The 24,492-nt window shown below is 31.9% G+C and overlaps 2 protein-coding genes across 4 annotated transcripts; one reads left to right on the top strand and one right to left on the bottom strand.

The window, feature by feature from the left end:
- The first annotated feature begins 989 nt into the window (after nt 1-989).
- Nucleotides 990-23,474, top strand: LOC131593160 (putative disease resistance RPP13-like protein 1). Of its 3 annotated transcripts, none has more exons than XM_058865424.1 (4): nt 990-1,170; nt 1,285-1,338; nt 18,768-22,159; nt 22,245-23,474. In XM_058865424.1, exon 3 carries the CDS (start codon nt 18,774-18,776, stop codon nt 22,125-22,127), a length of 3,354 nt encoding a protein of 1,117 aa, XP_058721407.1. In that variant the 5' UTR covers nt 990-1,170; nt 1,285-1,338; nt 18,768-18,773; the 3' UTR covers nt 22,128-22,159; nt 22,245-23,474. The 3 variants fall into 3 exon arrangements, with proteins under 3 accessions (XP_058721407.1, XP_058721406.1, XP_058721405.1); XM_058865423.1 differs by adding an exon at nt 11,027-11,112 and having other exon boundaries at nt 18,768-23,474; XM_058865422.1 differs by having other exon boundaries at nt 18,768-23,474.
- LOC131659610 (uncharacterized) lies at nt 11,424-11,927 on the bottom strand. The gene has a single exon (XM_058928778.1). The coding sequence runs from the start codon at nt 11,925-11,927 to the stop codon at nt 11,424-11,426; it is 504 nt and encodes a 167-aa protein (XP_058784761.1).
- Nucleotides 23,475-24,492: the final 1,018 nt, after the last annotated feature.

The raw sequence follows: 24,492 nt of genomic DNA, 5'->3' as shown, positions 1-24,492 counted from the left end.
TTTGCTTTTGTTTTCTACTTTTTGGTGTATGTTGGTTCTCTAATTTAGTACATGTTCTCATGGATATGCCATGATTCTGTATGTAAGCAAAACGAAATAACTTTCTGTGCTTTATATTGAGATTTATTTCAGTAGTAATTGGTACATACTATTTTTAAGGTAACCAAATAATTTTCTATTCTGTCTTCCCTTTATTGTGCACATGAATTACACATCGTTTTCTTTTTCGTTATGCTTAAAAATTTAAGCTTTGTTGGACGTGTTCTCTCTCTAAATCGGTGATTCAAGTGATTCCGGTATATTGGATGATGAGAACTCCCATTCCAAAGAGTTGTATGATGGGAATTCAGAAGCTCCATAGAGGTTTATATGGGGGAGATGATGACGTTAACAGGAAAATTCATATGATTGATTAGAAAATTTGATGCTACCTAAATATTTTGGAGGGCTCTCTATTAGTAAATTATCGAATATGAATATGGTGTGTATGATGAAACTTAGTTAGCACGTTCTTTAGGCTTTAGTAATTTGGAGAAGTGTTTGACCAATTTCTTATTATTTTATTAGATAAATTAAATGGATAATGAGTTAATGGATTAAATTATCACCTCTATAAATTTAATAGAATTTTTAATCAATAGATGCTTTCAGTTTTGCTAGTTGTTGGTAGTCATACAAATATAATGAAATTTAAAGACTATTTTAAATAATTTTTTTAAACAACTAGCGGAAAAATAAAATATTACAACATAATTCTACCACTACTTAAAAATTTGTATTTTTATACTGTGGTCTTAAGAGTTAGTTTGACAAAATAATATTAAAATGAATAAGGTAGGAAATTATCGAAAAGTAAGCCAGTCTTAGAAGTATATTTTATGGCACAAGCAATTCAATTAATTGGTTGTCGATAAAAAAACAAACTTCAATAATTATATACTCCAATACAACTTGCATTTTTTTTTTATAAGCAAAATTAATGTTATACAACTTGCATATTGATTTCTATTATATTTCTTTGAGTTTTCTTGGAAGGTTCATTTTTCAGTTTGTTCTAAGATTAAATATCATGTGGTGGTGTGTGGGAAAGACATTCACTTTTCGGTTTCAATTTCTTAATTAAGAGATCTTATTTCTAAGTTTCTTTGTTTCCACAAGCACTCTCCAAAAGTAATTTCTCTCTTTCATTCAGAGAACTTATTATCAACTGTTAGAAGTATATTTTATATTTTTTATTGTTTCTAATTTTCTAAATCTTACTCTAATTTTTATATTTACTTTCAGGTTATCTTACGCGGAAGATTATAGTCTCAATTTGTTTACTCACATATTTTACAGGTAATATCTTCTTCTCCCCTCTTAAATATATGTTTTACTTTCTTTAACTGAAATTTTTACAACCAAATTTAGTTTTAATTGATTTCTCTTCCTTAATTTCCAGCTTATTTAGACTTGATATCATTTTTCTAATTTTTTGTTCACCCTTGGATTCTTTTTCATTGGAAGTTTCAATTTATTGAAAATCGCCTTTGTCTCATAATATTAAATTTTAACCTATATAATAATTTTAATAATTAAAAAATTTATGGTTTAATATTTTTAAAATTTCTCTAAAATTAAATTTTTTTACTTTTTGTATATTTAAAAATATTAGTTAAAGAATAGTCCTCGTAAATATATTTAACAACATTTTTGGCCTCTCCTGCAATTTAATGACAGTTTTCACAACTTAACGACTGATTTACAATGATTTACCATTTAATAACTAAATTAGCGACAATTTTAGCCGAAGGGATCAAAAGTGTGAATCTCATAAATTAGGAGGATGGTTATTTAACGAAATTATTTAAAATGATAAAAAGTGAAAATACTTAAGTTTAGAGGGACTTTAAACATATTTAATCCAAAAATTTATAATATATAAATTTAAAAGTTTGATTTAATTTAAATAAAACTAAATTCGATTGGTTTGCAATGAAGTTTTCTCATTAGTTTTCTCATTAAGCTGTTATTGTAAGTATTACAAAAATTAACTTATTAACAATAAAGAAATTTATGTTGAGAATGTAATTCATGGAATCGAATCATAATATTGTCAAAATACCTACTGTTGTCGAAATGTCGAAAGAGTTTGCTTCGACAAAAAAATTGACTTAGGCTTATTTTGCACATTTTATAAGAATTAGGTTATTTGGTGTTTGCTTAGGGAGCGAGCAAACCCAACCTATAAACAGGGAGTTACCCTAATGTTGTAAATAACATGCAGTTTCATAATTGATAAGTTTCACTTTTTAGAGCAGAGAAACTCTGCAGATATTCTCTTATCCTTCCCCTACTTTTGCTAAAACCCTAATTTTCTCTCTTTCCCAATTCATTTTTTTCTCTTCTTCCATTATCGATTGTGCAACAGAATCATCTTGCAATCAAGGTTGGTTGGTTCACTCGATTGAAGAGTGAAGAACAAGAGGCGAAATGGATCGGTGTGATTGATTCTTGTTCATCAATATTGATTAAGAATTCTCCACATATTTTGTGTAATTTCAACACCTGGTACCTAAAGCACTGGTTGTGTGATTCTTATAAAGCATAGCGCGATGAATCATCCGATAAACTATCTGAATGAGCATTTTTTGGCGAGTCTCCCAATTCTGAAAAGTCGAAATTATGAGAATCGGCACGTGAAGGTTGTAGAAAATGCAACGGATGAACAAAAGGCTACACACAAATAATTAAAAAGAAATGTACCGTGAGGAGTATGTAAGAGCCAGTCAATTGGCTGGTCCTCCAGTTGCATGCTTTATTCAGCTTCGGGTATAGGTATATCAGAATGGCGACACCTTAGTTCCACTCATGAATTGTAGACGAATCAATAAAGTACCGAATATATGTCACGTCCACGTAGATTGCACTTTTGTCCACAAAGAGGGGCGTGCCAACCAAGAACATGAACCAACACCACAAAGCACAAGCTCGGCGGTACTCAACAAAAATCGCATCACCCTCCTCCTTAGCCTCAATTGCCGCCACCAAGTTGTTCTCGTTAATCTCTTTTAAGCTGGAGAACCGGATACACGCCCTATTTGTTGTTCTTCAATCATAATTGGCCATATATGCGTCCATACCCAGATAATTCACCATCCACTCCATGGATTCAACTCTTTGTATTCGGGAATGGTCTAATAACCTGTCACAAAAGAAAACAATGTTAGTTGTTGTTGGATCCTGAATAAATCGTTTAAATTCATTTCAACTATTTGTAAGTAAACCGTTTAAATTAAAAAGTGCAACAAAAAAAAATTCTCTACATCCTAAATATGTTGAGTGGCATGGTCATGATAGTATATCAAGACAGACGTGTCTGAAGGCCCTCCCAGGTAACCACGCTCTTGTGCATCATGTACATCGTCCTGAGCATCTTCGTCATGCTCAAGGTGAACCTCAGGTACCTCTTCCACTTCAGGTACCTCCTCCTCCTCCCGACTAACCTGCGAACAACCATTTTTGAGAAACTTCCAATTCTTGCCCTAACTCATCCAAAATCCAGTTTTCTACATCTAAAGTGCTAAACACTAACATTGAACTACAATAACATCAACCTACACATTATCCTAAATTCTAACAATCCTAATAACAACTTTGAGCTAGAGGTAGAAAGTAGAGAAAACTTACAAAATTTTGGAGCTTTGAGTAGAACTTGAAATGAGCTTTGAGCTTAGAAATGCTTGAATGGAACTTGTAGAGTAGGAATGCCTGAATGGAATTTGGTAAAAAATGGTTTTGAAGTGAAAATTTGGTAGTTGAAGAGAATGCAAACAGTGGGGGTGGCTGTATTGCGTTTTCTGAAATACCCCAAATTATTTTGAATATGCATATCCGAAAACACAAATTTTTTTAAGATGACTTCGCATATGCATCTCCGAAGTCGCCATATTTTACACAGAAAAATGAGTGATTTCGGAGATGTATATGCGAAGTCACACTTTTTTTAAAAGAATTGTCTTCGAATATGTATATCTGAAATATAAGAGTATTTTGAGATTTTCACCGACGATGGTATGGGTGCAATGATAATTTTCCATTTATTATAGGTTACTAGTGTATCTATCAAAAGTCAAGAATCTAGACTTTATGGCACATGGAAATAATTGGTTGTCGATAACAAACAAACTTCTCATCAAGAAGGCCTATTTTTTCTCTCTCTTCGAAAGCTCTAACTTCTCTCTAGGAGAGAGTTAGGGTTCCGATTGCGATTTTCATGGTCTTCGATTCTAATGGCAAGGACAATGGAGGCTGGAGGAAGGTGGTGCATAATCGGAGCGGAGGAGGGAAGACTGTGGGGTGGGATGTTTTTCCATGGGGAGGGAGAAATACAAACGCTAAGTTCAGTGACGCGAGGAAGGTGGAGGAGGCGGTATCATTCTATGTATCGGAGTTCCCAGATACCCATTCTGCGAGAATGTTGTTTGAACTATTCGGATGTGTGGGGAATGTGGTGGAGGTAGCGGTGGCGCCGAGGAGGAACAATATAGGAAAACGTTTCGGTTTTGCTCGTTTTCTTGATGTGGAGGATGGGCGAATGATGGCGGTCAGATTGGATAACATTTTGATTGCTGGGAAGAAGATCCATGTAAATCTCCCACGGTATGGAAGGGGTGTCGTGAAGGAGAAGGGGGTTAGGGTTGGGAGTGGATTCGTTCCTATTCAGCAGAAAGGGGTGGTACGAGATCCGGTGGTAGCGATTAGGGATTCTAGAACTTTTGCTAAAGTGGTGGCGGGTTCTGCCGATTCTCCTGCCATGGATGTGAGTCCTAATCCGATGTTGGTGTTCTACTCTAATGAAGAAAGAAGACAGAGATTGAAGAAGGCCTTTGTGGGAACTGCTTTGATTCCAGGAGCAGCTTACAACATTCAGGTTCATATGGAGATGGAGGGAATTCATGCTATCAAGGTCACTCCTCTTGGTGGTAACTTATGTTTGTTAGAAGAATTGGAGTCAGGGTATATTGAAGACTTTCTGGGACAAAATGAAAACTGGTGGAACGCTTGGTTTAGTGAAATCAAAAGGTGGGAACTTGGAATGGTAGATGAATTTAGAGAGGTGTGGTTGAGGATCTACGGAATTCCGGCTTTAGCTTGGCACTCGGATTTCTTCGTCAAACTGGCAGAGATCTGGGGCTCTTTTATTTGCATCGACGAGAAAACCGCAGATGGTAAAGTCTTGGATGTCGCACGAGTGATGTTGAGAGTTCCTCTGGATACTTCGTTTCCGAGCAATGTTTCGGTTAGCATTGACGGTGTTTTGATCAAGGTCTTCGTAAGAGAAGACGTGATGGGAATCATTCGCTCGTGTCCAGGTATTCCGAATTCTTTTTCTTCTGTTTCTGATTCATCGGAATTCGATGAATTCAGCTGTGATAATAACGGAGAGGCGGGAGATGATTTTAATACGGTAGATTCTGAAGACAGCATTCATAGATTTTCCTCTGAATCTGAAAAAAAAAGTACCAACAGGTTCCATGGCAATAATGTGAACGAAACTTATAGTGGGGAGGCGGTGCTGTCTTCGCCTTTGGTGGTTTGGAATAAACAGAATAATTGTTATATGAAGCAGGGGTGTGAGTCTGGGACGGAGACGGTGGAATGTGTTGGGAGGGAAACTGGAGGCAGTGACATTAATTGTTTGGAGGTTCCGGCTATTAAAGAGGGGCTGAACACGGTTTCGAGGGACGGTAATGTTAATGGTGGGGATTCGGTGCACACACTGAGTCATGAGGCAGTGAGCAATTGTAATAATTGCAAGAATGGAGGTTTTGATGGTGAGTTGGCAAGAATAAGGGATTTGAGTGGGGAGGAAACAGGGGAGGAGGTTAGAATGAGGAGTGGTATGTCGAAGCCTAGTCTGGACCAAACAATGGTGGAATGCTCGATAAGATTAAGGGAGAATATGATTAATAACAAAGGAATTAAAAAGTTAAAGTGGAAGAATGTTAATGGGGTGGGAGGTGTAGGTAATGGGTGTTTGGGGAAAGGAAGTAATAGAAGTAAAAAGAGTAAGAATTTAGTCCTTGGTAACAAGAAGGTCAAAAATTCTTTGGTGCCTAGTGTTAATAAAAAAGGTTCTTTGTTGAAACATGGTAATAAGGTGGTGGAAGAGGGCGAAAGTGGGAGAGGATCGGTGTGTTATGGTAATCAAAACGAAGAGTCCGATATTCAAAGAAATAATGTTAGACAATGGGGGTTTTTGGAGAATGATGTTCCGAGTAAACTTTGGTCGGCTATTGTGGCGTTAGGGGTGGTGGAGGCGGAGGGAAGGGAAAAGCTCATTAATAGAATAGAGAACTTGGAAAGAGGAGGAGGAAGAGACGGAATAGTAAGGAAGGAGATGAAAATGGTGTCCCAATGATTATTGGATCATTGAACATTAGAGGGGGAGTGAGTACACTCAAAAGGAGAAGAATTTCTTCTTTGATTAATAAAGGAAAAGCGGATATTTTTTTGGTTCAAGAAACTAAGATTTCTAGTATGAATGACGGTCTCGCCCATAGTTTTTGGAATTGTTCGGATTTGGGGTTTTCTTTCACTAACTCGTTGGGAAGATCGGGGGGGATACTCACTTTATGGAATAAGGACAATGTTGAAGTGTTGAATAGTTTCAAAGGTGATGGTTTTTTGGGGATTAAAGTGAGTTGGAAGAATAAAATTTATTACGTGGCTAATGTTTACTCTTCGTGTGTATTCGTTAAAAAGAAAACTTTGTGGAATGATTTACTTATGGCAATGGAAAGATTCAAGGATGGAGAATGGATTATGGGTGGAGATTTTAATGCTATTAAAAACGTTAGGGAGAGGAAAGGGAGGGCGGTTATGTATAACAATAGGGAGGTAGTTTCTTTTGCGGACTTCATTAATAAAACTTCTTTGGTGGATATCCCTTGCAAAGGGAAGAAATTTTCGTGGTTTAGTGGAGATGGTAAGTCGAAGAGTAGGATTGACCGGTTTCTCTTATCGAATTGTGTTGTTAACGAGTGGGAGGTTATCGGGCAATTCATTGGAGATAGAGACTTGTCGGATCATTGTCCAATTTGGTTGATGTCGGATAAATCTAATTGGGGTCCTAAACCTTTTAGATTTAACAATGAATGGTTTTCTAATGATGCTTTTATCCCTTTTGTGGAAAAGGAGTGGAGAATTTTGAAGGTTGGAGGGAGAGGAGACTTTGTGTTAAAAGAGAAGCTCAAACTTTTTAAAGAGAAGCTCAAAAGGTGGAATAAGGAGGTCTTTGGGGTGTTCGACTTGGAGATGGAGGGAGGAGTTAGGGACATTAATATGGCCGATGAAAAGTTGGATTCGGATGGAGACATTTTGCTTTTTAATGAGAACCTTGAGAAGAGAAGAGAGGCGTGTTGTAGATTTTGGAAAAATTTGGGTATTAGAGAGAATATGCTACTTCAAAAATCTAAATTGAAATGGATTCAAGAGGGAGATTCTAATAGTCGATTTTTTCATAAGGTGATGAAAGAAAAAAGAAGGCGCAACCATTTAGGCCCGATTTTCACTTCGGGCGGAGTGGTGGATTCGGTGGAGGAGGTGAGAGAAGCCGTGTTTAATCATTTTGGTAATAAGTTTCTTGATTCGGAAGAGGAAAGACCGGTGTTGGATGGTGTTGATTTCAAATCTATTAGTGCGGAAGAAGCGGTGGGACTTGAAAAACCTTTTCTTGAAAGTGAGATAAAAGAGGCGGTGTGGGATTGTGGGGGAGATAAAAGCCCGGGGCCGGACGGATATTCCTTTCTTTTCTTAAAGAGGTGTTGGAATATTATTAAAGATGACTTCATTAATTATTTCAACTACTTTTATGAGGGAAGTACCATTTCTAAGGCGGTTTCCTCCTCTTTTTTGACCTTAATTCCTAAGGTTAAAAACCCGGTGTGTTTGGATGAGTATAGGCCTATTTGCTTAGTGGGGTGTATGTATAAAGTGGTATCTAAACTTTTGGCGAGTAGATTGAAAAGAGTGCTTAACTCCATCATCTCTCCTTGTCAAAATGCGTTTGTGCCCGGGAGACAATTGTTGGATGGTGTGTTGGTGGCAAATGAGGTGGTTGACTATGCTAGAAGAGAAGGGAAAAGTTGCATTCTTTTTAAAGTAGATTTTGAGAAAGCCTACGATAAAGTTAATTGGAATTTCTTAAGGTACATGCTTAGAAGGATGGGGTTTGGTGCGAAATGGTTGAAATGGATGGAATTATTGGTGTTCAAGAGTAGTATGTCGGTGCTAGTTAATGGGAGTCCAACAAAAGAGTTTATGGTGCAAAGAGGTTTGAGACAAGGGGATCCCCTTTCCCCTTTTCTTTTTGTGTTAATTGCGGAAGGTCTTACGGGTCTTGTTAGAAAATCTATTGAAGTGGGGGAATTCCAAAGTTTCACCATTAAGGAATCTTGCAAGGTGGACATCCTCCAATTTGCGGATGATACCTTAATTGTGGGTGATGGCAATTGGAAAAATATTAGAGCAATCAAAGTGGTTTTACGGGCTTTTGAAATTGTTTCCGGTCTCGGGATTAACTTTCATAAAAGTAAGTTAATTGGTATTAATACTAACAATTTTTTCTTGGATGCGGCTTCTTACTTTCTTTCTTGCAAAAAGGAAGAGAGTAATTTTTATTTTCTAGGTATTCCGATTGGATTCAATCCAAGGAAGGAAGCTACTTGGAATCCTCTTGTGCTTAAGTTGAAGAACCGGTTGGAAGGGTGGAAGAATCGTTATTTGAACTTGGGAGGAAGAATTACTCTTTTGAAGGCCGTCCTTAGTTCTTTAGCTATATTTACTATGTCTTTTTTCAAGATGCCGAGAGTGGTGGTCAAGAAGATAACTTCTATTCAAAATAAGTTTCTTTGGGGGGGAGTGGAGGAAAAAAGAAAAATTCATTGGGTGAAGTGGGATGATGTAACTTTGCCGTTAGAGAAAGGGGGGTTAGGTGTGAAGAATATCTCTTCTTTCAACTCGGCGCTTCTTAACAAGTGGAGATGGAGAATTCTTGAAGGGCATAATTCTTTGTGGTACAATATTTTGAAGTCCCGATATGGAGATATTTCGACTAGCATTATGGGCGGAGGTAAGTTTTGTAATGTTTCTTTTTCCTCTTCTTCCGTGTGGTGGAAGGATTTAATTAAGTTGGGCAATACTACCTCTTCATCTTTTTCTTCTCATTCTCATGATCCAATTAAGGCTTTCACTAGATTATTGGTTCATAACGGTTTTACTACTCCGTTTTGGGATTCTATTTGGTTGGAGGGGGTCTCTTTGAAAGAAGAATTTCCGGTCCTTTTTGAAGCTTCTATTTTGAAGAGTGTTTCGGTGGCGGCAATGGGTGGTTGGAAGGAGCATAGGTGGTGTTGGGGGGATTTAGGCTTAAATGAGGGAGTTTTGAGGGAAGGTGGATTCGGTAATATTTTGGATGATTTGAAGGGCCGGTTGGAGGCGTTCGAGGGGTGGAAGGAAGGGAAGGATTCGGTGGTTTGGAGGGGAAATTCGGAGTCAATTTTTTCGGTTTCTTCGTGCTATAATTTTTATGACCGTCTTCGAATCCCATTCGGTCCTCCAAAAAAGAATGATGGCGCTTTTGGCTTTCTTTGGAAAATGGATGTTCCGTTCAAAATAAAGGCATTTGGTTGGAGACTTTTCCGGAATAGACTTCCCACAAAAGATCTTTTGCTATCTAGAGGTACCCCTTTGTCTCTTGATAATTTAAATTGTGTGTTGTGTGGGATTTGTGTGGAGAACTTGAAGCATTTATTTTTTAGTTGTTTGGTGGTTAAGAATATTTGGAGGGAAGTTGCTTTGTGGGTTGGAAAAGTGGGCATTGGTGAGGAAGATGGTTTGGAAAATTTTATGAATTGGCACCGGTTTTTTCGTTTAAAAAAGGTGAAAGAGAGGAAGTTAGGTGTTGTTTGGCTAGCCACTAATTGGACCATTTGGTTGTTAAGGAATGGGGTGTCTTTCCGGAAGGATAAATGGAGTATTAATGATACCATTTGGAATATTAAGATGATTGTTTGGAGGTGGACTTTTTGTGGAAAAATTACACATTCCAATTTCTCTTTTTACGAGTTCTCTAAGGATCCGTTGTTTTTCCTCTCGTAAGTTAATTTGGTTTGTAATTTTTTCTTTTCGGCGGATGTTGTTCTTTTGCTTTTTTGTAATGGTTTTGAGAACCCATTGTTCTCTCTTCAATATATCTTGCTTATTGAAAAAAAAAATAATAATTTCGTTTACATTTCTTTTAGCTTTCGTAGAAGGTTCATTTTTCAATTTGGGACACTCGTTTTTGTGATCGAGGTTTGTTTTAGATTAAATATCAATCTCTTTTGTGGTTTGTGGGAAAGACATTCACTTTTCTATTTCTCTCATCCATTTTCTTCTATTTCCTTCTCTTACACTTCAACTTCTTCACAGTACTTTATGTTGCCTCAAAATATTTCTTAATTAAGAGATCTTATACTTTCTTTGTTTTCACTAGAGTTGGCAAAATGGACTATCCGGCCTATTTAGGTTGGCTCTGACGGGTCCTAGGCTTTTTAGAGTTGGGCAAAAAAGATCCGGTATAATATGGGCTCGAGAATTACTACTCGAGTCCGGTCCTAGATGGACTTTGGACTACCTGAGCCCTAAATGGGTTTTTTAATTAAAAAAAATAAAAATAAAAACTCCATAATATTTATTATGATTAAAATTAAAAATTATATTATTTTAAACATAATACATTTTTCAGCAATATATTATCTCTTATAAATATTATAATGTGCTTCTAAATACAATATATGTTTTAACTATATAAAATAATACTTGAATATTTAATTTAAGAGAAAACAAATATAATACGAATGTTGATTATATTAATGTATAATATTTAAAAAAGATAGATTGAATAGAATAGAAATAAATTTTAGTGAAATGAGAAAAAACATTATGCTATTTTGGAGTAAGACAATATAAATATTAATATATTTTTTTTTTAAATGTAAAGTTATGCGGCCTGATGGGCTACCCACTGCCTATATGTGCTAGCTCTAATGGATAGCGGACTTTTTACGGCAATGGAGTATTTAGTGGGTTAGTTTTAGTTGTTGAATATAATTTTGTTGGTTTTTTAATCTGTGTTAAGTTTTTCCTTTCTCTTTGTACATGTTTTGCTGCTATTGTTATTGCATTTATTAAAAGTTAACTTATTAACAATAAACAAATAAACAAATGAGAATTTCTCAACATATCCAATGTCCTTTTCACGCACCTTCGAAATGTTCTGTAGATATTTTTTTTTTCAATAAGCAAGATATTAAAGGGAGAACAATGGGTTCTCAAAGCCATTACAAGAGGACTCGAGAACAAGCCCGACAAAAGAAAAAATTACAAACCAAATTTGCTTACGAGAGGAACAACAACGGGTCCTTTGAGAACTCGTAAAAAGAAAAATTGGAATGTGTAATTTTTCCACAAAAAGTCCACCTCCAAACCAACATCTTAATATTCCAAATGGTATCATTAATACTCCATTTATCCTTCCGAAAAGACACTCCATTCCTAAGCAACCAAATGGTCCAATTAGTGGCAAGCCAAACAACTCCTAACTTCCTCTCTTTCACCTTTTTAACACGAAAGTACCGATACCAATTCATAAAATTCTCCAAACCATCTTCCTCACCAATGCCCACTTTTCCAACCCACAAAGCTATTTCCCTCCTAATGTTCTTAACCACCATACAACTAAAAAATAGATGCTTCATGTTCTCCACACAAATCCCACACAAAACACAATTCAAATTATCAAGAGACAAAGGGGTACCTCTATATAGCAAAAGATCTTTTGTGGGAAGTCTATTCCGGAAAAGTCTCCAACCGAAAGCCTTTATTTTGAACGGAACATCCATTTTCTAAAGAAAACCAAACGCTTCTTCATTCTTTTTAGGAGGACCAAAAGGGATTCGAAGATGGTCATAAAAATTGTAGCACGAAGCTAATGAAAAAATCGACTCCGAATTCCCCCTCCAAACAACCGAGTCCTTTTCTTCCTTCCACCCCCCGAAAACCTCCAACCGGCCCTTTAAATCTCCCATAATGTTACCGAAACCACCTTCCCTCACCACTCCCGCGTTTAAGCCTAAATCCCCCCAACACCACCTATTTTCCTTCCAACCACCCATAGCCTCCACCGAAACATACTTCAAATTAGAAGCCTCGAAAAGGTCCGGAAATTCTTCTTTCAAAGAAACACCATCCAACCACACGGAATCCCAAAACGGAGTGGTATATCCGTTATGAACAAAGAATCTAGAATAAGCCTTTATCGGATCAAGAGATAAAGTAGAAAAAGATGAAGATGAAGTAGTGCCCAACTTTATTAAATCCTTCCACCATACAGAACAAGATGAAGAATAAACACTAGAAAACTTACCTCCACCCATAATGCAAGACGATAAGTCACCATAGCGAGACTTCAAAATAGGATTTACGGAAGATAAGTTCTGTAGATATATTTACGGAAGATTTTATTAACTTAATTAATTTGAGATTTTTCCAATTAATTGAAAAATTAATTTAGGATTTTTCCAATTATTTTTAACTTAATTTGAGATTTTCCCAATTAATGAAAAAAATCAATTTTTACTATTATTTAACGTGAATGTCACAAACTTAGTTAATTTGGGAAAATTTTCAATTAAATTACAAATTAATTGAGAAAAATCTTCTCTAGTTACATCTAGAGAAAGATTTGATGGAGTTTTAATAATTCAGAAAATCCCAAATTATCAATTAATTAGAAAAAATCTTCCGTAGATACAGAACTTGAGATTTTTCCAATTAATTGAGAAAATCCCAAGTTGTAAATCCTAAGTTTTACTATGTTTTATACACTTCCGTAGATGCATCTACGGAAAGAATCAATTTTTTTTCAAAATATGGGGTGCTTCCGAATATGCATCTACGAAAAATGGGTAAAAATTAAAATTTGCGTGGTGTATAAGATATGCATGGGGTGCATTGAGAAACTTTCGAAACAAATTTCAGTTTTTCGCAAATAATCAAATAAACTTTTTAACTATATAATATTAACCACGAAAAACAAAAAGCTTTTTCCTTTTTTTTTTAAATGATGTTTTTTATTTCTGATGTTAAGTCTAGCACTTTTATTTTAATTTATTTTTGGATAATAAGTTCACATCTATTATCGATTATATATATATATATATATATATATATATATATATATATATATATATATATATATATATATATATATATATATATATATATATATATAATATTAAAAATGAACCCTAACATATCTGCCACATAAAATTATTATTTCTCACATAAAATCATTTTCGCCGCGTCATCAATATTCATATTCATAGATGATCCTTCTGAAAAAACATCTTAAAACCTTTCATTTCTAGTTTAGTAACTCTAACCTATTCTATTATGTGATTTTATTTTTTCTTTAATATCTTTTTATTACAAAAAATAATATTTACATAATAAATTTTTTTTCTCATTACTTTCATTAATTATTCTAAAATTCTACCAAAAAAATTTATATAAAAATATATATTATTATGTATATAATTAAAATATATAACATAATTTCCTTCTCATCAATAAAATCATGTTATTATTTTTTATATGATTACTTTCTTTCAATATTAAAACATTCTACCAAAAACAATATTTTTAAATTTAAATATTTTTACGTATATTTTAAAATGTGAAATATTTTTTTCTTTAAATAGAACTTTAACTTATAATATAACAAATATAATGAATTCCAATTAATATATATTTTTTTTATTTATAATTTAACAAAGAATTATCTATAACAAATTAATATATATTTATCAATCCTACAATAAAAATTATCAAAAAAAATTTTATGTAAAATTTTAGTTTTATTCTTTCAAATAAAGAAGTGACATTTCAATAGTTATCATTTTTTAAATAAATATGTCAAATTTTCTATGGCTAACTTTTTACATTAAAATTGAATCTTCGGAAAATTTATAATTATGTATATCATTAAAATATTTAATATTATTATCTTATCATAAATAAAATTATGCTATTATATTTTTTATGATTCAAAAATAATAAATTTATTTACATCATATGCAAAAGAAACTTTTTACAAAAAAATAATATATACGTAATAAATTTTTTGTACGATAACTTTCAATTGTTATTCATAATTTTTACAAATATAAGTATATCTATATATTGGAATTTAATTTTTTTTTTCCTTTTTTTCAAAATATATAGTATTTTTTCTTTAGATAAAAAGTTAACTTATAATTTAACAAATAATCATAAATTACAATTTAATATATATTTTTACTTATAATTTAACCAAGAATTGTCTATTACAAATTAATATATATTTATCAATTCTACAATAAAAATTATAAAAATATGTAATGTCTTGGATTTATTTTGTCAAATAAAAAAGTGCATTTCAATAATTATAATTTTTTAACTAAATATGTCAACTTTTCTATGGCCAAATTTTCACATTAAAATCGAATATTCCAAAATCATAATATGTTGTTTATAATCCCCATTAATTTATGAGGTGTTTTATTTATTTATTTTATGTCTCACTCGCTAAGATATTATATTTCTTTTAAAAGAACTAAGTTGTTAGAATGATATATTGATTGACTCTATAAACCTAATAAAAACATATAGGCAAGCCATTATTCCAAAAGTAGACCATCTATTTTCTCTTAATAGTATTTGATTAAAGATATAATTATTTTGCTGTTAATTTTTTCTTATTTTAAAAGAATTATTAATTTATTTTAGCTCTTATATGATATTTTATCTTAATTTTGTTATTTTTAATTACTATTATTAATATTGACTTTAGATATTCTTTAGTAATTTTTCATTTTCATTATTTTTTTCTGTCTTCTAAAAATGTTTAATGACAATTTCGTGTTCATATTTCACAAAATGTCCCGACGTTAGGGCTGGAAATGAGTCGAGTCGAGTCGAACTCGCCTCAGCTCAGTTTGACTCGTTAAGAATTGGCCGAGTTCGAGTTCGAGTTCATGACGAATTTTTTTTTCAGCTCAAACTCAACTCGTTAACAATTGGCCGAGTTTGAGTTCGAGTTCGAGTTTATCTCGAACTTTTTTTCAGGTCAAACTCGACTTGTTAGAAGTTCACAAACATCTCGATTCAACTCATTAGGTTTATCTTGTTAGGTGCAACTCGCTTATTTCACGGACTTAAAAGTAATTTTTTAAAGTATATTTTTTTATATATAGATTTGACATTTTAAATTAATATTTTTTAAATAAAAAATATAGAAATAAAATTAAAGTTATAAGATTGGAATTCATACGATGATAATTTTATTTGTATAATTATTTGTAGAAATATTTTGCTCACTAGAGTATATAAATTATAAATTAAAACAGTTAGATTAAAATAAAATATGATACTAAGATTTGGAGAAAATATTTAAACCTACTTTTAAATACAATATAATCTATCTCATATATAATCGAGTTGACTCATGAACCTAACGAGTCGAACTATGTATAGTTCAAGTTCAGCTCATTTAGTTAAAGAACTTAGTTTTTAGCTCATACTCAGCTCATTTGGTTCATGAACCTAGTTCAACGATTTAGTTTTCGAATCGAGTTTCGAACTATGTTCGAGTTAGTTTGGTTCATTGCCAGCCCTATGTCCCGTTATGTATTTCACCAAATCACAATATAAAAGAAGTTGAATAATTAGAAGTTAGAACAACAACCTAATAATAATATAAAAAAGAAATATAATTTTTAGATCAACAAAATGAATTTAAAATTAATTTTAATTAAAATTCTCAAGAGTTAAATATAGAGAATTCTAATAATGTTTTCATATTATCGAGAAGAGCGATCTTAATTAATTCTTATTGATACAATTTATACTTTTATATGAAATATATGAAGACAAAAAAGCATAGTTTTAAAAACCGGACCGGCTAGGTAACTGGTCTGATTCAATAGTCGGATCGGGTATGCCATCAAACCGGAAAACCGGCGGTTTAATTGCTTTTTTTTTCTTGTTTTTTTAAATTTTTTTTAAAACTTTTTTTAACATTTCTTTTTAACTTTTTTTTTTAATATATTTAATAGTGTATTACTTAAATAGCATTCTCATTTCGTTAGTGACAAATTAAAAACTTTATTCTCTTTGCTCAAAAAAAAAAACTTTATTGTCTATTTGTTATCTTTGCTAATAAAATTTCTTAAATAGCATAAACATATTAAATTTTATTTGATTTTCTTTTATGGAGGATCCTATTTGTAATTAAATTTGGTACACATTAGAGTTATTTTGTTATAAACTATTCAATTAGATTATGTTGAAATTAGACTTTGTAATTTTTTACTATTTTGTTATGTGTGATACCTTTGTTTAAAATTTGAATTTAAGTAATGAAATTGTGAATTTATGATATGATATTTTTAAAAAATTTAAAAACTAGTTATATTTTTTTAGAGACTGAATTATCCGGTTCGACCGATTTTATACCTATATAATGACAGGTCTATTCAACCGAGTTATCCGGATTAATCCGGTTTAATTCGGTTTGCTCGTGTGGTTCGACCGGTGACCCAGTGGTTCGACCGATAAACCAGTGACCCAGTACCTTCACCGGTTCGATGACCGGTCCGGTTTTTAAAACACTGCAAAAAAGTAAAAGTGTATCAATTTTATAAATGACTAGAAATTCACTATTGTTTTTTCATTAATTTAAAACCAAAGAAATTAGTTCATTTTTTTAAAGTTTTAAATGTATGTTTACTATTAATACCCACATTTTTAATGTTAATATAAATCACATATCACTATTAAAAAAAATTTAATATATAATTTTTAACAACAATATATTGTGATGTTAAACATAATATAATTTTTAATGTTACATTATATCACTATTAAAATTAAAAATTTAATATATAATTTATTTTCTTGATTCAAAATATAAATGCAATTTAATTTTTTATTTGAATCTAATACACACTAAAGTATTATTTTTTTTAAAATTAATCGCGACTCTAAATAAAATTTTAAATTTCATTATTGTAGTTATAAATTTTAGTTGTTGCATTCATTATTTAATTTTATACTGTAAATTTACATTAATACTTTTTTTTATTACCTTAAAATTTAATATTATTTACTAATACTATTTCACTTTTATAGTTGTATATTAAATATTAATATAATATATTAATGAAAACTCAAAAAGAAATATTTGAAATTTATTTTATATAATAATAAATAGGATTTAATGGAAATACACTGATAATGTAAAGTAGTTTTACACTGTCAGTGAAATTCAAACCGTTAACTTTTATAAATGTTTGACTTTTTCTTTAAATAATATTTAAAGTATTTATTTTCAAGGATTGTGATGCACAGACTGTGTAAAGAATTTTACTGCACTACCTTTAAGCTCTAATAAATATCAACTTTAGTCGTAAAAAAAAAAAAAATTGTGTCTTTAAATAAGTCATTTATATCATTATAATATTGAAAGCATATTACTATTTTCTCTAATTAATTATAAATAGAATTTAAAAGTCTATTATTATTATTATTATTTTTTTTATTAATATTATTATGCTTATTATTATTATTATTAGAAAACATAAATCTTGTAGTAATTGTTTATTTTATATCATAAATAAATTCTTATTGATATTTTAACTTTCAATTACTTGGACAACATAACATTTAGCTTTCAATTATTATACAATTATATTATTTACTTGTAATAACTTAATCTTAATTATCATATAATTAACAATTAAATAAAATTTATTTTTTCATTATGATTTAATAGATATTACTTACATTATATTATAACTGAAGTGTTTAATTATTTTAAAAAAAGATTTTAAAAGTTAAATTGGTATGCACTATGTAAAAAAATTTATACCATCAATTTATGTCAATTAATTTCTTAAAAAAATTCTATTTCCTAAATATTAAATTTTAAACTAATATTTTAAAAAAGGTATTGACAAACTAGTGAAATTTTGTAAAATATCAATATTATAGATATATTATTAAAGAATGCAAAAGAGAGTTATTATGAAGATTTTACCAGAAATTTGGAGGAGTTAATATTATGTATAATTTAACTGCAAACTTTCTCCCAACTATATATTCAAATGCAATTTCAAATTCCTTACAGTTTTTAATTATTTAATAAAATATTTTACTAGTTTTTTTTTTTAACAAATTACTTTATTAATTATCAAATTCCTTATATTTTTTAAGTTTTTAATAAAATATTTGACTAGTTTTTTATTCAGCTTTTTACTAGTTTTTTTAAACAAATTACATTATTAATTATTAATGAAAATGTAATAAAAATTGTCATGATTATGAAATCTGATAAATCACTCATAGTCTTTGTACTAATTTTATTTCGAATAATAAAATTATTGATTTCTAAAAATAGAATAGTGGTGTAGAAATATAAAAGTCACAAATGATTTTGTTGTTTGCAATGAAGATGGTCTCCATGTATAACCGTTATCATAACAGCATAATGTGTCATTAATCAAACAGTCTATTATTTTTAATATATGTTTAGAACATTACACTTTATGTAATATGTATGGTTTAACATTGATATTGCAACAATGTGTGTACGAAGATAAGTTTTTATTCTTAACAGAAGATAACATATTACCATCTTATAGGTAGCCATGGCAGGGCTGATGGTTGCAGGAGCATTTCTTACACCTGTCATCCAAGTTATTGTTGAGAGGGTTGCCTCAGGAGATTACAAAGACATCTTCAAGAAACGAATGGTGAATAAACTCGAAATCAATTTGAATTCTATCAATCAAGTGTTGGATGATGCAGAGACAAAGCAGTACCAGAATCCAAATGTGAGGATTTGGCTTGATCATATAAAACATGAGGTATATGAAGTAGAACAGCTGTTGGATGAGATTGCTACAAGTGCACAACAAAAGAGCAAGGTTAAACACTTCTTTTCATCTCTGACTAATCAGTTTGAATCTAGGATGAAAGACTCGCTAGATAAGCTAGAACATCTTTTAAAGCAAAATGATGTGTTGGGATTGAAAGAAGGAACATCTGCTCGTAATGGACTTGAAGTCGGTCCAGAATCTTCAAAAAGAGTGCCAACGACGTCTTTGGTGGATGAATCTAGAATACTTGGTAGAAATGGTGATAAAGAGGAAATTATTGATTTCTTACTTTTAGACACTGGTAGTGGTTGCAACCACGCACCAATAATCAGCATAGTTGGTCTTGGTGGGATGGGTAAGACAACCCTTGCTCGGCTCGTCTACAATGACGACAAGGTGCAAAAAGGCTTTGAACTTAAAGCTTGGATCTATGTTTCAAATCCATTTGATATTTTTGGGCTCACTAAAGAAATTCTCGAGCAATTTAATTCTCCAACAGATAGTGAAAGCTTGGAAATACTTCAATGTCAATTGCAACAGATAGTAATGGGAAAGAAATATTTGCTTGTTCTAGATGATATTTGGAAAGCAAATGAGAAAAGTTGGGAGCAGTTACTAATTCCCTTTAACAAATGTTCTTCTGGAAGTAAGATTATTGTGACAACAAGAAGTAAAGATGATGCATCAGCCATGGAATCTGCCAAGTTAGTTGAATTAGAACAACTCGAGAAGAGTGATTGCTGGAGTTTATTTGTGACACATGCTTTTCAAGACAGAAACGTAATTGATTATCCAGATCTTGAACCAATTGGAAAGATGATTGTAGACAAGTGTGGAGGGTTGCCATTAGCTGTTAAAACAATGGGGAACCTCTTGAGAAAAAAATTCTCTAAAAGTGAATGGGAGAAAATATTGAAGACTGATATGTGGCGTTTATCAGAGAGAGACAGCAACATAAATCCAGTATTGAGACTAAGTTACCACAATCTTCCTTCAAATTCGAAGCGTTGTTTTGCATATTGTTCCATATTTCCCAAGGGTTATATCTTTGATAAGAATAAGTTAATCAATATGTGGATGGCAAATGGTTTGCTGAATTCCTACAAAAGTAACAAAAGTAAAGAAGAGTTGGGTAGTGAATCGTTCGAAGATCTTGAATCAATTTCATTTTTCCAAAGATTTCTAGATTCTGATGGTTTGTTTGTCATGCATGATCTTGTCAATGACTTGGCAAAATCAGAGTCTCGAGAGTTTTGCTTACAAGTGAATGGTGATATGGGGCAAGATATATCTGAAAGGACACGCCACATTAGGTGTTCTCTTGATTTGAAAGCCGGTGATGAGATATTAAAGCATATTTCTAGAGCTAAGGGATTACACAGCTTGTTGGTAGCATCACCAAGGTATGGTGGCGAATGCTTCATGATAAGCAACAATATGCAATGTGATATGTTTTCAAAATTGAAATATTTGCGGATGTTATCATTTAGTGATTACAAAAATGCATCCAGAGAGCTAGAAATAGCAGATGAGATAGGGAGTTTAAATCTTTTGCGCTATCTAGACCTATCTTGGACATATATTAAAAGGTTGCCCGACTCTATCTGTAAGCTTTATAACTTAGAGATACTGGAATTGAGAAGCTGTGGTAATTTGACTGAATTGCCTTTAGACTTTTACAAACTTGACGGTTTACGCCATCTTAATCTGGAAGGAACTGCAATAAAGAAGATGCCAAAGCAGATAAGGAAACTAAACCATCTACAAACGCTGACTAATTTTGTTGTGGGAGAGTCGAGTGGGTCTGATATTGAGAAGTTAGAAAGTCTCAATCTTCTTCAAGGAAAAATTTTTCTTTCTGGATTGAACAATGTCACCGATCCAACACATGCCGTAAAGAGCCGTTTGCAAGATAAGAAGTATTTAGAAGAAATACATATGATATTTGATGGTTCAGTAGTGGAAAGCAATGTGTCTGTCTTGGATGCCCTTCAACCAAATAACAATCTGAAGAGACTCACTATCCAGAACTACAATGGCAATATGTTTCCAACTTGGATAAGGGGGTGTGATTTACCCAATTTAATATCTCTTAAACTTCAGAACTGTAATGGAATAAAGATCTTTGGCAATAACTCAACAAATGTTCCATTCAAGTTCCTTGAAGTTTTGGAATTTGACTGTTTGTCTGAATGGGAGGAATGGGTATGTATTGAAGGGTTTCCTCGGCTTAAAGAGATTTCTATAAATGATTGTCCCAAATTGAAAAGGATATCACTGCCTCAACATCTTCCTTCATTAAATAAATTGATTATAGGTGGGTGCAAAATGGTGGACGTGTCAATTCTCAATTATGATAAAATCATAGTGTTGGATCTACGGAATTATGAGCGGATTATGATAAATGAGCTGTCATCAAGCTTGAAAAGGTTTGTCCTTGGTGAAAATCAGCATGTTGAGTTCTCCATGGATCATTTAATCAACAATCCCTTTCTGGAAGAGTTGTCGTTGGATTTTAAGGACTTGGTAGAATGTCCCTCTTTAGATTTGTGTTATAATTCTCTTTGGGATTTTTCAATAAGAGGATGGCAGTCCTCCTCGTTGCCTATTTCACTACACTTGTTCACCAATCTAAATTTTCTAAAGTTGTTGGATTGTCCAAGGCTGGAGACTTTTCTTATTGGAGGTTTGCCTTCCAAGTTGTGGTCCCTTCATATATGCAATTGCCCAAAATCAATTACTTCCAGAGAGGAGTGGGGTTTGTTCCAACTCAATTCTCTACATATGTTTACGGTTAGTGATGATTTTGAAAATGTGGAGTCCTTCCCCGAGCAGAATCTACTGCCACCAACTCTGGAGTCTCTTAGCATCGATAAATGTTCAAAGCTAAGAGTATTGAACTACAAGGGATTTCTCCACCTCAAATCTCTCTTTCATATATCTATTAATAACTGCCCTAGTCTTGAGAGTTTGCCAGAGGAGGGTCTACCCAACTCCCTTCATACTTTGTCCATTGAAAACTGTCCATTACTTGAAGAGAAGTACAAAAAGGAGGGAGGAGAGCGTTGGCATACAATTAGTCACATCCCTTCTGTGATGATTGATGGTATTCAGCAACATTAGATTGAGCTGTAGAAATGAGATGTTTGTCAGAGGCAAGTACAACCCATGTGTTCATTTTATTCTTAATTTTTTATTTGGCACAATAATAACACTCTGTATGTATTTGATGTTTAACAGTGAAGTGACCCTTTGGCATACTTGATAATGTATTTGTATCTGTTGTGTGATCTCATTTGACCCACATTCCCATACAATTGTAGTTTTAGGTTAAACGATCTTTGTAAAACTTTGAAGGCTTCGATTCCAATGACTGATATGCTGTTAGTGATGACTTGAAAACACATGGAGTCCTTTCCAAATGAGAACATGCTGCCACCAACTCTCTATCGACACAGTTTCAAATATGTTGATGGATATGACAAGAAAATATGACGATCATCACAAGTTTTGCATACAATTGAACTCAGCGATACTCCAAATTCAGTTTTGTATCAACATATACTGTGCAAATCCTATTTATATATATAGCATCTTATTTGTCATTGTTCATAGGTAAAAACAATAATGTTTTGAGAAATTGAGAACTTCATGGGCAAAGGTAGGACAGTAACGGGCAACAGAAAATACTAACACTGCCATATTTTATTTTACAACATGCTGCTACACTTGATATGTGTGTTTAAATAGAAAAAGATCTTCAAAGCATGCTGCTACAAACACATTTTCACATTCCATTGATTATTTTGAGAATAGCTTTCTCTATTGACATAGCCTCAAACATAAATAGTTTCTTCCTGAAAAACATAAGTTTTGCATACCAAGCACCTTGTTCAAGCTATTCAAAACCATTTCATGGCAATTTTCATTTTCAATTTTGAATCATTCTATATATTTATATAAAATAGTTTTAAATTGCTGAGATCCTTTACAATAAATTTCATGGATATTTAAAATGGGACACAATGAATAGAAAGTATTTATGAATGAGGATTTCTTCTAAAGGAACTAATTTTTTTTCAGGAATTTAGAGCTATATGTACAAAGTAGGACATAAAAAAGTTTAATGTTATTCTAATCTAGCCCTGATCTTGGTACAAGCAAATAATTGATATCAAATACCAACAGAAGTTTGGAAGTTGATCTTGCATGCACATTTAAAAGCAGTATTTGCACCATACATAGTTCATAAAAGTATTTCTGAACAAAGTTGGCTTCTGAAGGAAATAGTGCTTTTGAGGAATTTAGAGCTATCTCTTCACCAGTAAAAAGTTTAAAAGGCAAGATAAATCTATTTTATAATGTATCACCTTAGGAGTTTTTAAACTTTTTACTATCTTTTGCTAGATTATTGGTTAGAATAGTGGAGGTTGTATTTCTAGATTATTGATTAGCATAGTGTAGAAATCTATGAACCAAAATGTTGCTACAATATGTTGTAGGTGTGGATATGCCATGATTCTGCAGGTAAGCACAAAATAGTTTGCTTGCTTAAATTGAGTTTTCTATTTCAGTATTAATTATTACAAACTGTTTTCTTTGTCACGCTTAAATTGAGTTTTTTTATAGGATTAGTGTAAAAAAATATACAATATAAAAAACTATGAATATAATTTTATCACTTTTTCATAATAACTATAGAAAACATTAATTATATCTCAAAAATGTTTATATTAAAAAAATCAATTCTAAAATAAATTATCTTAGAAATTATATATATATATATATATATATATATATATATATATATATATATATATATAATTTTACAATAAATTTTTTATTTTTATATATTTTAACACTGGTCTTAATAGTTGGATTTGGATCCTTTTGACAAAACAAAATGCAATGAACAAGGTAGGGAATTATTGTGAGGAAAGTAAGCAAGTCTTACACGTTGCTTGCTTTAGTCAAAAGATTATACTACTTTATGCCAAATGCAATTAACTTTAATAATTGCAATTAACTTTAATAATTACTTCTTCAATAGGACTTGCACCGTGATTTGATTTCTAATACATTTCCTTGAGCTTTCTTGGAATAGTGGAATTATACTATTGTTCATGACAGATGCAACTATTTGTTTATGGGTGGGGTTGCATCGTGATTTGATTTCTATTACATTTCTTTGAGCTTTCTTGGAATTACTATTATTGTACCCCGACTAGTGAATGACAGGTGCAATTAACTTTAATAATTACTACTTCAATTAGTTGTTGATAAAGTAACAATGTAGAAAAGTTTTTCAAAACTCGTAAAATGTGTCGGTCAGTGCTCTATTTCTTTGAGTTTTCAATTTTGAGGTTGAATTGGACTAAAAATAAATGTACACACTTATTTGACACTTTTTTTAAAATGATATATAATTGAGATATTCGAGATGTTTGATTCTTTGAAAATAGAATTGATTTTGCTTTTAAAATTGATT

Source organism: Vicia villosa, linkage group LG3 (assembly GCF_029867415.1).
Source record: "Vicia villosa cultivar HV-30 ecotype Madison, WI linkage group LG3, Vvil1.0, whole genome shotgun sequence".
Taxonomy (NCBI): Eukaryota; Viridiplantae; Streptophyta; class Magnoliopsida; order Fabales; family Fabaceae; genus Vicia; species Vicia villosa.
Note: the sequence above shows the minus strand (reverse complement) of the source record. Positions and strands in the feature narration are given on the sequence as shown.